The sequence below is a fragment of the Juglans microcarpa x Juglans regia genome, chromosome 7S (genome assembly GCF_004785595.1).
Source record: "Juglans microcarpa x Juglans regia isolate MS1-56 chromosome 7S, Jm3101_v1.0, whole genome shotgun sequence".
NCBI lineage: Eukaryota > Viridiplantae > Streptophyta > Magnoliopsida > Fagales > Juglandaceae > Juglans > Juglans microcarpa x Juglans regia.
In genome coordinates, this window is record NC_054607.1 from 11,808,839 (window position 1) to 11,824,762 (window position 15,924).

At 38.5% G+C, this 15,924-nt stretch overlaps 1 protein-coding gene across 1 annotated transcript; it reads right to left on the reverse strand.

Moving 5' to 3' along the window:
• Positions 1-10,793: 10,793 nt before the first annotated feature.
• LOC121240822 lies at positions 10,794-15,712 on the reverse strand. Its single transcript, XM_041138350.1, has 6 exons — positions 15,596-15,712; positions 13,316-13,478; positions 12,415-12,659; positions 12,250-12,327; positions 11,450-12,001; positions 10,794-11,234 (listed from the first exon to the last, which is right to left on the reverse strand). Exons 1-6 carry the CDS (start codon positions 15,710-15,712, stop codon positions 10,794-10,796), a joined length of 1,596 nt encoding a protein of 531 aa, XP_040994284.1.
• Positions 15,713-15,924: the final 212 nt, after the last annotated feature.

Genomic DNA, 15,924 nt, shown 5'->3' on the forward strand with positions numbered 1-15,924 from the left:
GTGTCACTTCCTGAAACACACGAGTACACGTATTACAACCACGTACTACCTCTCATACTTAAAAAATTCAAGCCTAATGAAGACTAAAATTTCAAGCCTAATATTTGGTGCATTTCCTAAGGACATGTGGATTTAAACCCAGAGACGTATTGCTCTGATACCACCCTGTGACGCCCACAGATTCCGCTTGGGATCGGACGGACATCTGAAGCGTCGGGACATGCAACACAAGGTTACCTGCCCTCGTTCATGACATATAAGATGCAATGTTCCTAACATGCGTCTAGCATTATGCAATATTCGCAGCGGATAATTTTTTTTTTCTTTTGGCAATACCATGCACCAAACTTATAATATCCCAAATACTTAGAACATACTTCATACATAAAGGCATACTAACAACCGAGATCACAATACTAGTCCAAAATGATTGTGAACAAAAGAGTGATGGAGATTTAACTCCACAAAATACAAGTAGTAATCTAGGGTAACTACATCTAAGTCACACCGTCGCTTAGTCGACCGTTTCCATCTGGTCGATCCCTAGTTCTCCTTCAGATCCTGTAATAAGATCTACCATTCGGGGGGAATGGTAGTTGGGACTACCACAGTGAGATTTGATTACAAATCTCAGCAAGTTAACAAAAAACCTTCACACAGGTTAATGATGCATGCATGGCAATAAAGGCATAAATGCACAATCAAAGTCAATAGTAAACATAACATATCTTGACATAGCATGGTATGAAATTATAAGCATAGCATGACTTGACATAACATGGCATGAGCTGACATAACTTGAACTGAAACTGAAACTTAGCTTGACGTGACATAAACTTGAAACTTGACATGAACGTAAACTTGAACATAACATAACGTGAAACATGACTTGAACGTGAAATACATGAACTTGGAATCTTATTCAGTATACTTAGTCATTAAAGTGACCATACGGGTGCTACACAGGTCCCCTTGAGCCGTGTGTCCCTGCCGATTACCGCATCACAACACAGGTGTCTATACCAGCTGTGAGTGTGTTAATACGTACTCCACAGTTGTTGTGGCCACACGTATCCTACGTGTCACAATTGCTGTGTCTCACGTAGTGTATGCTCCACAGTCGTTGTGGCCCCATACTTCATGCTCCACAATTGTTGTGGCCCCATGAATTGTTTGTGCCACACTTGATGTGGACACACGTAAAATAAAGTTTGGCTCCATCAGCGTTAGTGCCTGGCGCGCTCCGGTGACCAGCTAATTAGGCCCCATTCGCAACCTGTTGACTGTACTTCGTCAACCCAGGGAATTTCACACCTATTTAGACACTCCAGCGTGAACAAGGAGTTTCACTAGGATATTACCCCATCCTAGCACTTAGGGTCGTGATTGACATGAATAACTTAACAAAACTATTCTCGAGATACACAAACTACATTCAAGACGGAATGACATGAATATGAAAAGACAGAAGTCCTGACGTAGCGTAACGTGACGTGAACAGAAGATGACATACATGACTTACTTTGAGTCTTACTTGTAACAGAAAATATTTTATCACACGGCATACATGTAACAGATATTATTTCGTAACATGGCATAACATATAACAGACAATATTCCGTAACATGGCATAATATATGACAGTGAATATTACGTGAAATGAAATACATGTAACAGATGGCATACTTAACTTAACATGACATACTTGCAATGCATAGCAATGTATAGAAATACGTGACAGAATATCTTATGTAACAGATGAATAATTCGTGATAGAATAAACACTGTGTAACAGATAAATATGTAATGACTTGGCATGGAACATATGATAACATGCATACATACACTTTAGTTCCCTTACTTATCACTCATACACATTAAACTGATAGTAAGTTAAAAGCTAACTTACCTCGATAGTCGCGTTCTACGAGAATAAGTGTGAAACACGAGGAACTGTAAGAGGGTATTCTAAAAGTTAGAAATTAATTACTAACAATTAGAAATGTGAAAAGAGGCAACTTAGAGTAAAATTACCATTTTACCCTTTACAAGTGGGAAAATGACTATTTTACCCCTAACTTAAGGATTTCATATCCTATATCCAAAAATTACCAAAATTTACATTCCTCATGTAAATTTTATCCTAAACTCAAATATCAACTCAGAAAAATTTAAAACCATTCACAACTATGAAAAACTCACTATTGCCGAAACCTACTTAGGCCATTTCTCTTGATTTTGGTTCAATTCTTTCAAAATTCAAAACTCATGGTTAAACCAAAATTTTGTAACAAAGATCTTCCTATCCTAAGTTTAAAAACACACTTAAAATATCCATTAGGAAAAATCTATTCATCAACACCAAACTTTTTGTAAAAAGACCCAAACTTTTTAACAAAAAGTAAGCCCTTTAAATCACAAGTTTTGACCTTAATAAAAACATCTCCAAGAATTCCAAAAAGTCAAATCCTACCACTAACATATTCATAACATCATTCTAAGATCAACCATGCTTTAAATCATCAAACAAAACTCACCAAAAATCACAAAATAACACTTGGAGTTTTTTGTTTTAAACATAGTCCAAAACAGAAACTTTTCTCTCAATTACATTTGATCAACCTCTTGATCCGTGGCTTAAAGACATGTGATCTTCAAACTAAAACATCACATGGTCTAACAATGTGTCCTAAAGAAGATCTAACCATCAAACTTAAAATCACATGTCTAAAATTCAACAAAACATGGATCTAACCCAAAAACATCAAATCTTAGGCCAAACCGAAATCCTCTTACATAGAAAAATCATATCTTTGAAAATAATACTAAATATCTTCGAAATAACATCCTAAAATGTATATAAGAGGCTTAGGATCATCATATGAAAATATCAAAGCCTTTGGAATAAGATTATACCACGAAATATTTAAACTTTCAAAAAACAAAAACTGTTTTCCCACCTCCAGTTTTCAAGTTTCTAAATCTAAGGAAATCTATCATCAAAAGCTTTAGTCATGCAATAAAACCTCAATGAACATTCATAAAAACATGTTAAAAATACTCCATAAAATTTTCGGACCAAGATATGTCCATTAGCTTGGTCAAAAATTCCAAAACATATCGTACTCTCCAGTTTCACGCCCAGAATGACCTTTGCATGGTTAAAAATACTTTTTACTAACCAAATGAGCATGGATTGAGACGAATAAGATATCTACTGAAACTAGACTCAAAGACGAACAACTTAGATGAAGGAAAAATCGTGTGAAAATACTTACAGAGGGTTGAAACACAAAAATACACAGAAATCTACCCGAAAGAGCGTTTTTGGGTTTCTCTCTAAGAACGGGGGAAAGAAGTGATGAAATGGAGAGAAGTGTGTCTTGCACGACTTTAGACTCCTGGAAGGGGAAGTTATGGACTTGAAAGACCCTTGATTGGAGTTGGCTATGTGACATAAAGTAGAGAATAGTGAGAGGCATGGACTGCCTGTAGCAGCTGTGAGAGATGGAGGTTGATGGAGTGGATTTCTCCTTCACATCAAGGCACTATTGGGTGCAGCCAATGGCAGTGGATGGTCTGCCATGTGGGGGAGGAAACTTCTCCAAGAAGCTTTGCCAAGGTGGCCAATTTCGTGGGCCTTGGTGGGCCCCACCAAGTGGGCTTCAATTTGGGGTTTAAAGGGGGTTTGGTTAGGGTTTGAGATGCTATCAAGCCCAAAATCAATTTTTCTTGGCCCAATCAAACTCCCAAGGTTTAAAAGGTTGAATAATGATGTCATAACAAGGATTTGATTAATTAATAGCATGTGTAAGTGATTTAATCAAGTGATTAAACACAATGCTAGAAATCGGGTTAAAAAGGGTTTGGAGACCAACTTTAGGGTTTGGGAAAACCATTTAGGGTTTTGGTTTCAACCAAGCTTTTGGGGTTTCAATTGGATTCCAACCATTTAGGGTTTTGCTAGGGTTGAAACCCTCTTTGATCTGGCACAATTTGGTTGAACAGATGAAACACAGTTTTGCTTAGGTGGCATGATCTCACACCTTGATTCCTTCACAAATCTATCTAATGGTTTTTCTTTGAGCCAAGTGTCTAATACTATTCACTATGTGTGGCTAAGATCTTGCCGAGTGTCCAAATAAAACTTCCCTAACCTAATTTGGGCATTCCACACTATGATTTTAAAAACACTGCACTAGGTGCGCTTATCGAGGTTACTATTCACTCCAAAAAATTGCATAATAAAATTAGTACTGAAAAATTCTAAATATTCATATTAACCTATAGTGAAAATTGTTTACCGAAATTCAACCCCGAAGTGCCCCTAAAAATAATTTCACAATTTTTAATTGACATTTCGTCCGGAATTATGAAAATAGGCTATTGCGCCATAAAATCCTAAATAATCCACTGAGTCTAATGGCGTAGACCATAATGCATTCTAACACTTCTAACTACCTCAAATAATTAAACTCGTAAATTTAGCACCATAGTGAGTGATAACACTGATTATGATGACAGACTAAAACCTGAGCGATTGGTCGATTCGTAAAAACGAATGGGTTTTCACGAGGTTCCTAAGGTCAAAAGAAATTCTACCAGTGAATTTCTTGTGGGCTGTTACAGCAGTGGTTTGCCGTGGGTGGCGGCGCAAATGGTGGTTTTAGGCCAAAAATACCCAAATCGGAAATGGGGTTGGATGTGCTTCATCGGTGACGGATCGAAGTTGGGGTTTGGTGCATTGGGTTGCTAGGAGGTCGAGGATGAAGTGGTAAAGAAATGGTGGCCGGAGGTGGCACGACGGCGGCACTGGAACGAAGAGTGTGCCGCGGCTTGGTGTTGGGCATGAGGGCTATTGGCGACGAGATAGAGGCTGGGATTTACAGGGAAGGGTCGCCGGCCGTGGGGGAGTGAACGGGACGGGCGGTGTAGAGCACGGCGGCGTGACGACAGTAGGTTGGGTGAGGCGACGGACGCACGGGGAAGGGGAAGGGGAAGGGGAAGGCTGTCGCGCGGGGGGGGGGGGGGTGGGGAGCTGGGGGAAAGAAAAAGAAAGAAAAGAAAGGAAAAAAGAAAAATAAAGGGAAAGAAATGAGGTCCAATACCCACATTTTTTGTCACAAAAAATGATCAAACGAAAATGATTTTAAAACAGCATTTCAATTAAAATAATTTAAACGTAATGATACAATGAAAATAAAATAATTAAATCTCACAATCAATTAATTTAAAAAGAAGAACAATTTAAATGTACAAAAATAAATAAATATTAAGAAAATATAACAATTTAATTTTCACAATTTAAAGATCATAAAATAACCCATTTAAAATATCTGATAATTATAAAATAAGAGAATAAATTTTTGAATTATTAAAAATAATCCTTCAGTGAAAATACACTAAAATATGGGGTGTTACACCTTGGGCGGAGCAAAATCCTCAGGCTCATCCTCATCTTCCTCTACGTCAAAATCTACGTTACCATAGAATGGTACCGCAGGTAAGTACAAACCAAATAACCATGAGATAAAAACATATTACTGCAACTAACAAGCGTGCATATGAATAAATATGCGACAGACTCGAAATATCATTTTTTTCAAAAATTGATATTTTGCAACACATGCCAAAATCTCATTTTGGCCCAAAAATAATAATCAGTTATTTTCCCAGAAATTGACCCCAATCAAGAAAACATAATTTTTCCAGAAAATGAATCACATAAAAATCCTTTTATTCAACACACGCTTTTTTCTCAAAAAATAGCCCATTAATCCATTTTACCATATGCACCATGATCTCCCCTAGAGACCATCCGCACGTCCTGGTTTCGTAGCGATGCCCAGTTCCACGCCTAGCGCGTTCATGGCCAAGCATCCTCAACGCAACGAGCGATACCCAGTTTCGCGCCTAGCGCATTCAGGGCCAAGCATCATCCTCTAGCCTCTGCCAGCAGAGGGGCCACGGAGTCGGCACAAGACCATCTCGTCGGATCCCGTTGTTGCCCAGCGACAACCTAGGAGACGTCACTCAGTATATTCTGCTCTCGAGTGACCAAAGGAGCTCCACCGAGAAAATGCTTCATCTCGGCTTGGGGCCGTGATACACATGCACCCAAAAATCCTTTAACACATGAAAATCCAGTTTTCAATAAACATATGAACATGAATGCATTTACACGAAAACCCAATTTCATTTACAAACATGATCATGCGTGCAAATATGCCATGTACATGTACAATGCCATAACCAACAACCAACAACTCACAATGCAAACCAAACACACAAACAACTCCATCCTTAATCCATCTGACCCCCAAACTCCTCGGACTCAGTCCGGCATAACCAACCAGAGCACAGTAAATGAGTTAGTGCAAAAATATATTTAAATCACGATAGTTTTTTGGAAAAATACTTACAGTGCTATATAATAATTTCTGAAGGATCACGGAGGTGCAAGAAGTGGCAGCTCAGCAACATAATAGTGCAAAATACATTGTGGCCGTGGGTATCAAAAACTCACTTTTGAATGGGGACAAACCAAGACCCGAAATTGATAGGGTAGGGCTTAGGGATGTCGGTGAAGCTAGTGGTGGTGGTGGTTGGCTGTGGGTGGCGGCGGAGAGGGCGGTCGAAGACCAAAAAGCCCAAAACAGAAATGTTGATGAATGTGTGTCACCGGTGGTAGATCGAGGTTAAGGATGGGTGCATTGGATTGCTAGGAGGTCAAGGATGAAGTGGTGAAAAGATGGTGGCCAGAGGTGGCGCGACGGCAGTGCTGGAACGAAGAGAAGGCCGCGGCTTAGTGTTGGGTGTGGGGACAAACGGCGGCACAAGGGAGGCTGAGATTGAAGAGGGGTGGTTGCCGGAGGGTGGGGAAGGTTGTGGGCTAGGCCGTGAGGTACACAGTGGCCCGGCGGCGGCAAGCTGGGCAAGAAGAAGAATGCACGGGGGAGAGAGAGAGAGAGCGACCATCACGAGGGAGAGGAGAGAGAGAGAGAAGAAATGAAGAATAATGAAAATAAAAGAAGAAAAGAAAAAGGAAAAAGGAAAAAATGGAGGGAAAGAAATGAGGTCCAATCCTCACATCTTGGGTCATAAAAATGATCCAACAAAAAAGATTTCAAAACAGCAAGTCAATTAAAATAATTTAAACGTAATGATAAAATAAAGATAAAATAATTAAATCCCACAATAAAGTAATTTAACCAAAAATAAAGAACAATTTAAAAGCATAACAATAATTAATATTAAGAAACATATCAAATTTAATTTATACAAATTAAAGATCATAAAAATAACCATTTAAAAATCTGACAATTTTAAAATAAGAAAATAAATTTCTGAATTATTAAAAATAATCATTTAATAGAAATATACTAAAATACAGGATGTTACATTCAATATACTTGGTATGCTCATGGAACACGAGATTGTGCACGAAATTTCAGACTTTCCCTCTCTTTTTACCTCTGGGCTCACGTGTTCCCCAAGAATTTCTGTATAGTTATAAATTATTTTAAATTTTTGAAACTTCTTTTGAAATTCCAGCACTTGATCCAAAATTCAGATTTCATGTGGTCGTTGGTGGTATAGCGCGATCTTGGTCCCAAGTGCCGCAAGCTATAGTCCTCACCCAATATTAGACATATTTTGGTACTGTTAGGCGTATGATAAAATGGCCGTTGGAAGTTGCTGGAATTGTTATTGGGTTATGTTTGAATGGTAGGTTCATGAATGATATTGTATTCTTGTATATTGCTGGCTGGGTAAAATTGTTGGCTGTTTGAGTCAGTTAGTGACTGGTCGGTTGAGATGTTGGATTGTGGAATGGGTGGCAGTTTGGATTGATGTGTATGACTTGTTTGAACTATTTGGGACTGTCCGGATTTGTTTTTATTTGGTAGTTGTTGGTTTTTTTTTTTTTTTTTTTTTTTTTTTTTTTTTTTTTTTTTTTTAAGAGAAGTAGTCACATGTCCAATAGTGACCTCTGCCCAAGTTTATTAATAAGCCCTCGCTTGTGGCGGAGGAAAACCGTGGTTACAGTCACAGTACTTGGCTTTTACAAAAAAAATAAAACCCCAAGTACTCAAAGAAAAATACAAAAGACATCAAAAAATTAAAATACATTACCAAACATTACATTCTAAATTTTACAATTAGCACTTTTGAATCTGAGGTAGGCCACATGCATCTGTTCTGATGATCCCTTTCAACAAATGTGGAAGCTCCGTTTGACCTATCCACACATGGGAAACTCAACTACTTCCTAGTCGTGCCAAAAAATTGGCAGCCTTATTTCCTTCCCTATATATATGACTCACATCAAAATTAATCTCCCCCAACATTCCAACTATTTCTTCCCAAAAATCCTCAAGATACCAAAGAGTACATCTTCCATTCTTAATCCAATTCACTACTATTAAAGAATCCATCTCAATAACAAGATTATCATACCCCCATTGCTTACAATGTTTAAGACCAGCCCATAGAGTCATAACTTCCGCAAGATTATTACGCCCATGCCCATATGACTCAGAGAAAGCATATACAACATTTCCTAATTCATTCCTAACTACTCCACCTGAACCCAACATTCCCGGATTCTTTCGGCTACTACCATCTACATTCATTTTAAGCCACCCTCTGTATGGCTTTTCCCATCTAACTACCTTCAAAACTTCCTTCTTTCTCGCAATAATAGGTAAATTTAAAGAATTTAACACCTTAAAATCATTATCCACTAGACGAGAAGCCTTATTGATTTTAATACCTACCCAATGAATCCAATATTTAACCGATCTCCATAAAACATGAACCTTTTCTTTCTTACCTTCCATTCTGGCTTTACATCTCCACCTCCATAAACTCCAGGAAATTATCACCAGAACAAATCCGATTAACGTACCAAGTTGAGATGATTTTGAAGCTCTCCGAAACCAAGCCTCAATTGTTGCTTTCCAAGACCGATTTGGGACAAACGGAATACCCAACATATTAGAATTGAATTTCCAAATGGCCGTCGCTATGTACCCACTATACAACACATGATCAAACTCCTCTATGGCACCTTGTTCACAACACTCACACTTGGACACTAAAGGTAAGCCCAAACTCCTTATTCGGTCATCCACACTTAGACTTAAGTTCAAGGCCTTCCACATAAACACAGACAACTTCTTAGGAATAGCAACATTCCATATACAGTCTGTCCATTCAACATTATTATTCCTCTCTCGAACAAGACTCCAGGCACTCCTGGACGTAAAGGAACCCTCCAAATTACCCATCCATACGAGCTTATCTTCTCCTAACCTTTGACCCTTAATTTCATTAGTAATTTCTGCAACTTTACCTGCCCTTACTAACTGTTGCAAATAATTCAAATCCCAGCTATTATTCAACATAACCTGATTCACTTTCAAATTCAAATCACCCACAATCGGGCAACTCTCCCTCAAAGGCCCAGAACTCATCCATTTATCCTTCCAAAAATACACATTCCCCTCATGAATTCTCCACTTAGAATGCAAGAGTACAAACTGCAATTCCTTAGCTACAGATTTCCAAAATCAGGATCCTCTTGTTGTGTTAATCTCCAACGGATGCACACCATGCAAATATTTTGCATTAAAATACTTTTGTCAAATAGAATCAGTGCATAAAAGATTTCATGCAAATTTAGAATGTAATGACCTTTGAACATCAGTTAATTTCCTCAACCCAAGCCCTCCCTCATCCATCGTACTGCAAAGCTTTTCCCATTTAATCTACTTTCTCTTAGGATTCCCATTAACCAAACCCCAAAAAAATGTACTCAAAATCTTATTAATCCGGGTATAAACAATTTTTGGAACATGCATCACTGAAAGGAGATGAATTGGCATACTAGACAAAACTTGTTTTAAAAGAATCAATCTCGCCCCAGCGGAAAGAAAATTTATTTTCCAACCTTCAATCCGATTACGAATTCTTTGAACAATATCCTGAAAATGTAAAGATTTCAATCTTCCTGAGACAATTGGAACCCCTAAATACTTGAAAGGAAACACCCCTTCCGAGAACTTAGTGATAGATATAATATATGCCTTCGTCTAACACTATTAATATGCTTAGAAATAAAATATGAGATTTGGCATTATTTACCTGTTGCCCCGACCATGAAGCATAGGTATTCAAAATACCAACAATTTCCAAAATAGAAGATTTCCCACCATTAGAAAAGATTATCATATCATCAGCATATAATAAATATGAGACTATAGGGCTATGTCTCGGAAGAGAATAACACTTTACGATTCCCTCTTCATACTTCTTCTTAATCAAACGTGAAAGTACTTCTTCCACTAAAATGAATAAGTACGGGGATAAAGGATCACCTTGTCGTAAACCCCTTCCACCCTTAAAGAACCCCTTTGTTGTGCCATTCATTACAATTGAATACCAAGGTGTAGTAACACATTGCCTTAGAAGCTGTCGAATTTTCAGCGAAAAACCAAAACCTTCCAGTACACAAAATAAGAACTCCCAATCAATCGTATCATAGGCTTTTGCAAAATCAATTTTCATCAATATATTACCTCCTCTGACTTTTTTTATTAATGTCATGAATTAGCTCCGGAGTGAGACTAATATTTTCAAAGATACTTCTACCTGGAAGAAAAGCTCCTTGTTCCTTTGAAATTATTCTGCTAAATAGCACTGAAAAAAGGTTCACTAGGATCTTAGAACATATTTGATAAACCAGAGAACAAAGACTAATCGAACAAATTCCCAAATGACATTGGATTCTAGATTTTAGGAAGTAAAATAATATAAGATGCAGTATAAAACCGCGGAAGTTCTATCCCGCTAAAAAAATCCGTAATTGCTTCAAATACATCTTCTTTCACTAAAGACCAACAATGTTGATAGAACCTCGACCCAAAGCCATCCGGACCAGGACTACTATCATTAGGAATATAAAAAAGAGCCTTTTTAACTTCCTCCATCAAAGGGGGACAGCCAAAAATATTATTCTCCTCTTCTGACACTTCACTCGAAATTAAATCAGCCAAATTCGGCAATGAACTCGACTGATTTGGCTTTATAAATTCCTCAAAATATACACAAGCCTCCTCATGAATGGCTTCCGGAGAGCTAAGTACACGACCATCAGAGATTTTCATTTCCATTACTACATTATGTTTCCTGGATTGTAATGCTTTAAAGAAAGATGATGACGTTTCACCCTGTAAAATCCAATCATGCTTAAACTGTTGAGCAAGGCGAGCTTCCTCCCTTTTTAGCTAGACATCCAACTCCATCTTGTTTGCTAAAACATCCATTTCAACATCTTCTGAAAACCTCTCTTGCAAACTAGTTTCCCCTTCTTCCACTTTTATTTCTAAATCTTTAATATGTTGGCCAGTCCAACCAAATATCTCCTTATTCCACGTTCTAATACCTGTTTTAATCTCTTCAATTTTTCTGCTAACTTCCACAAACCAGTTCCATAAACTCCTCCCTCCCAAGAACTCGACACACATCGCCAAAAATCCTCATGAGTAGTCCACATAAAATGAAATTTAAATGAAGAAGGACCATACCTGGGCAAATAATGATTATGCACCAAAGGAAAAAGCTCCAGAAATTTCAGATTGCACAAAGGTCTGTCAAGCTGTGCCCATGAGCGAGCCATCCCCGATTGCCCGTTGCACCATGAAAATTTGTTCCCTAAAAACGACATCTCCACCAGTCCACCAGTATCAATAAATGAACAGAACTCCTCCATTGCCATGAGAAGCCTCGGACATCCACCATGCCATTCACTATCATTCCGTAAAATGTTAAAATCCGCCAAAATCACATGAGGCAACTGCATAGTATTGACAGAAAGCAAATCCTCCCATAAAACCCGCCTATCTAGATACCGGCACTTTGCATATACAGCTGATATCAAAATAGTTGAATTAATCATCAACGAAATAAACTGATCCGAGCCTCCCACGACATCCACCTGTATCCCAACAACCCAGAAACACCAAATTTTCCCAGCCTTATCCGCATTAGAAAGACTTGCACTAAACGAAAAATAAGTGCTCCAATAACTCAGCTGACTATCATCCCTAAATGGCTCTGCCAGAAAGAGAATATAAGGCTTATGTACCCGAACTAGCTTCCGTAATCTCTTCTTCGAAGTGCCAATTCCTCTTAGATTCCAAAACATAATTTTATTGAACTTCTTAGCATTCGTTTGGAAATTACCTTCTTTTTTGATAATTTAGAATCAGAACTGCCATCCTTCTCCTTTGCTGGATGCGCCAACTCAGCCTCATCCTCAGACTTTGATTCCATACCAAGATAAGCTTGGTCAAAAATCGCCAGTTGCAAATCGTCTGAACTAGGAACCTATGTACCTCCTATTTGCACCTTAGAATAATCTTCCAGTCCCTCCATAGCAGACACAACCACAGGCTGCAAAACCTGGTCATCGCCCATAACCAAATCCAATTCTCTATCCGATTGAGCTCCACTAGATTCTGCCAACATTGTCAAATCTTTCTCATGCACTAAAGGCTCAGCTTCTTCCCTATCAATCTCAGTTTCTCCCTTATCAATCTCAGCATCTAAAGACACCACCCCTTTAGTACTTCCATCCTTTAACTCATTGGCCTCTACATTATGAATAACCAAAACAGACGATGACTCGATAGTCTTACCTGGTGGATTTTTTTCAGCATTGACCCCATCCTCCTTCTCCTTAGGACCCAAACTCTGTTCGATTTCATAGTCTTCAAGTTATTGGGATCTTTCCCTTCCTTGAGCTTAGTCTTACACGTTTTCAGATTATGTCCTTGCACTTTACAGCAAGAACAAAATGCTGGCAATGTTTCATACTCCACTTCTTGGAAAAAACTTGTAGGATGTCGTGGCGTTCCAATCCAAAAAGAAGAGATTGGATCTTGATCAATATTCATAAGCATGCAAACTCGCGCACCATCAGTTCTAGTTGCACACCTCGTTGCATTATCCCTACGTAAAAATGTACCAATTGGTGCCACTATATTCCTTAGATATGGTTCTTAATAAAGGTTTAGAGGGAGGCCAGGGAGCATAATCCACACTGGTACCTACACTGGTTCCTCATCCTCTTTAAACTCTACCGTCCATTGAAATGCCCGGTATGCAGCCCCTTCAATATCACAACTTTCCCGTGATATGGCTTTCAAGAAATCATCTTCGTTTGAGAACCGTACAAAAACATTTCGTGGCCTGCGAATCACAGACACCACAGGCTACGTCGAAAGGCCCCATCGGTTATGTATAAAACCTCTAATACGATCCAGAGAAGGCCTTTGCCGCAGAAACTTCAAGACCAAAGAAAAACGAAACGGAACAGCAGACCGATCCAGCTCTTCCTTAGTAAATTGCACAAAAACTTCTCCCTCAACATGCTTAGGCTGCCGAAGTGGAATATTTACGTCAAGGATAGCCTGAGGTGGATTTCGCAATAAATCCACAAAAGTCCTCTGCCGGACTGGAATTCGTGGTGGGGGTTAGGAACCCCCTGCTCAACCATGTTCGTTCGTGAAGGCACTCCTTAGTTAGGGAGCAAAAACCTCACACGTAAGTCTTGGAGCGTTCTTGGAGCGATCTTGAATTTCACAATATGGTCGTTGTTGGGTTTGAACGTAAATCGATAGAGTGACAATGGTTGTTGTGGATTGAGTTGGATATGGAGTTGGATATGGAGTTGGTCGGGATGGTTGATATGGTGTTTACGTGGAATGTGGCATGTGACTTGTGTTGGATTTTCCTTGTTGAATTAAGGGTATGGGACATGAAATACGTTAAACAAATACTCGGGCTTGAAGGGTGTTTGCTTTGGTTGTTGTTGGGTTATATGCCATCTATAAGAGTTAATGATAAACTTTTTGGATTTGTTATTTTGCTGTTAGTTTATAAATGACATGTGGATAGTGGCAAAAATAGTGTTGTGGGTTAATTTAAGTTCTTGACTAGATAAGAGCTTGTTCTATTCTACTCTTATATATGAAGGTGGAAATTTTTGTTTGCTAAGCTAAGTACTAGCGTGAGTATTTATTAACGTGTGGACAAATATTATGATACAGGTTATTGTGACAAGGCTAGAGTACAGTTCTAGAATTTAGAGAATACAATGCAAGGGTCAGATAAGTGGAGTTCATATGCTATATTTACATAAAAATGAAAAATAAACTGAGGTTGGTTTGTAAAATGTGCATGTTATGTTTTAAAAGAAAATGTGAAAACAACCTCAATTATGTGTTCTGCATTCACTCATGAAATATGTATGAAAGAGAAAAAAATATTTTTTGACATGAGCAATATTTGACATGTTTTTGAAATATGCAAAAGAACGAATATGAAATCTGAGAATTTTTGTACATGTAGTATGTGTAACACCTGTCCCTGTGGTGAGACTTTTTATAAAATAATTTTAGAAAAGGACGACGGAAATTGCCGTTCGATTTAAAACTTTTTACTTCCGTACCCATGGTGCAAGACTCTCTGTTTTCTTCCCCATGGGCCGTATCCATCCTGATGCATGCTGCTCATTCAGTTCCTATGGAGGAGGGGCATGCATAAAAACTAAAATGAGTTGATGACTCCTAAGCATTACTTCATACAGTTAAAATATAATAACATAGATTTTCATTCATGCATTCATACATTCATCATACCATACATACTATATGTACATGCATGCGTGCGTTCATTTCAAAACATCACTGGACGAGATTTTTCTTTAAAAAAGGGTTTTCTCTTCGTAAAAAATTTCTCTCATCAGTGCCTTCATTTCTTAAACGATGCAATGCATTCATACATTCTTTCTTATCACTTTTATTGGCTGGTACACACTGTTACTGTAACCCCCGCCCATTTCTTCTTACGTAAGCTTCTCTCTTTCTTACATAAGGCTCCTCCTTTATGACGTAAGCAAATTTCGATAACGGAATTATGCAACAGTCTGCCATTCTTTCTGGTGACTACGAGCATCGTCATGTGTGCCAAACCCTGATGACGTGCCTCTCGAGATATTAGGTGACTTCTAAGGCACACCCAGTGTTTTAAATGTATTGGAAATATTTATATGAGGTATTTCCAGTATCGTTGAGTTAAACTTATTTTTAAATGAGACAATTATAATATTTTGAAGTCCTCCAAAATATTATAATTGTCGGAGATCATTTTAATATTAATTATTAAAATTTTATTAAAATGATTCCCATTATTTGAAATATTATGGGATTTAAATTATGTCGAAAGCTTTAATTAATTAATGGTTTTATTCTCTTAAAGATATTAAATAAGACTTCATCATTTTATTAATGATGAAGAAATATTATTTTATAAACTAAAGTTAGTTTAAAATAATATTTACCTTAATTCCTATACGTGCTTTTAATTAAGTTAACGTTTACGCATTTTCAAATCAGTGTTTTAATATCTCAACGCTAGATCGTTTTGAGGATCCCAAGATGAAAGGACTAGGTTAAATACCCAGACCCCCTCTCTCTTTCCCCTCACTTTTCCCTCCCCTTTCTCTCTCCTCCCTCTAGGCTTGCACAGCACGCAACACTTCTCTCTCCCACTCGAATGCTTCTTCCTCCAGCTCGGTGCCGCCGTAGCGCCGCCAGCTCTCACCGCTGGCATCGTTGACCTCCTTTCCCTCTGGCGAGTCCATCCACGGCAGCCCCTCCCTCTCACACTCTCTCTTCCTCTCTCTTGGAAGTGTAAAGCCCGAATGGGCTTGATGCACATAGCGCTGCCGTACGCCTCCCAATGGCGCCACCACTCCCACGACAGCTTCTCCTCCTGCCGGCCATCATCTTCTAGCAAGCTTAGCCTCTCCTCCATGCATGGGTTTCCCCCTCACGCACGCACGGCCTCCCTCAC

Coding starts and splice junctions, on each gene's coding strand:
- LOC121240822 (XM_041138350.1), bottom strand. CDS start 15,712: ATGGACTCGCCAGAGGGAAAGGAGGTCAACGATGCCAGCGGTGAGAGC. Junction 12,660..13,315: donor TTCTCTGGATCGTATTAGAG/GTTTTATACATA, acceptor TTCATAATGTAG/AGGCCAATGAGTTAAAGGAT. Junction 12,002..12,249: donor CTAAATTATCAAAAAAGAAG/GTAATTTCCAAA, acceptor GTTGGGATACAG/GTGGATGTCGTGGGAGGCTC.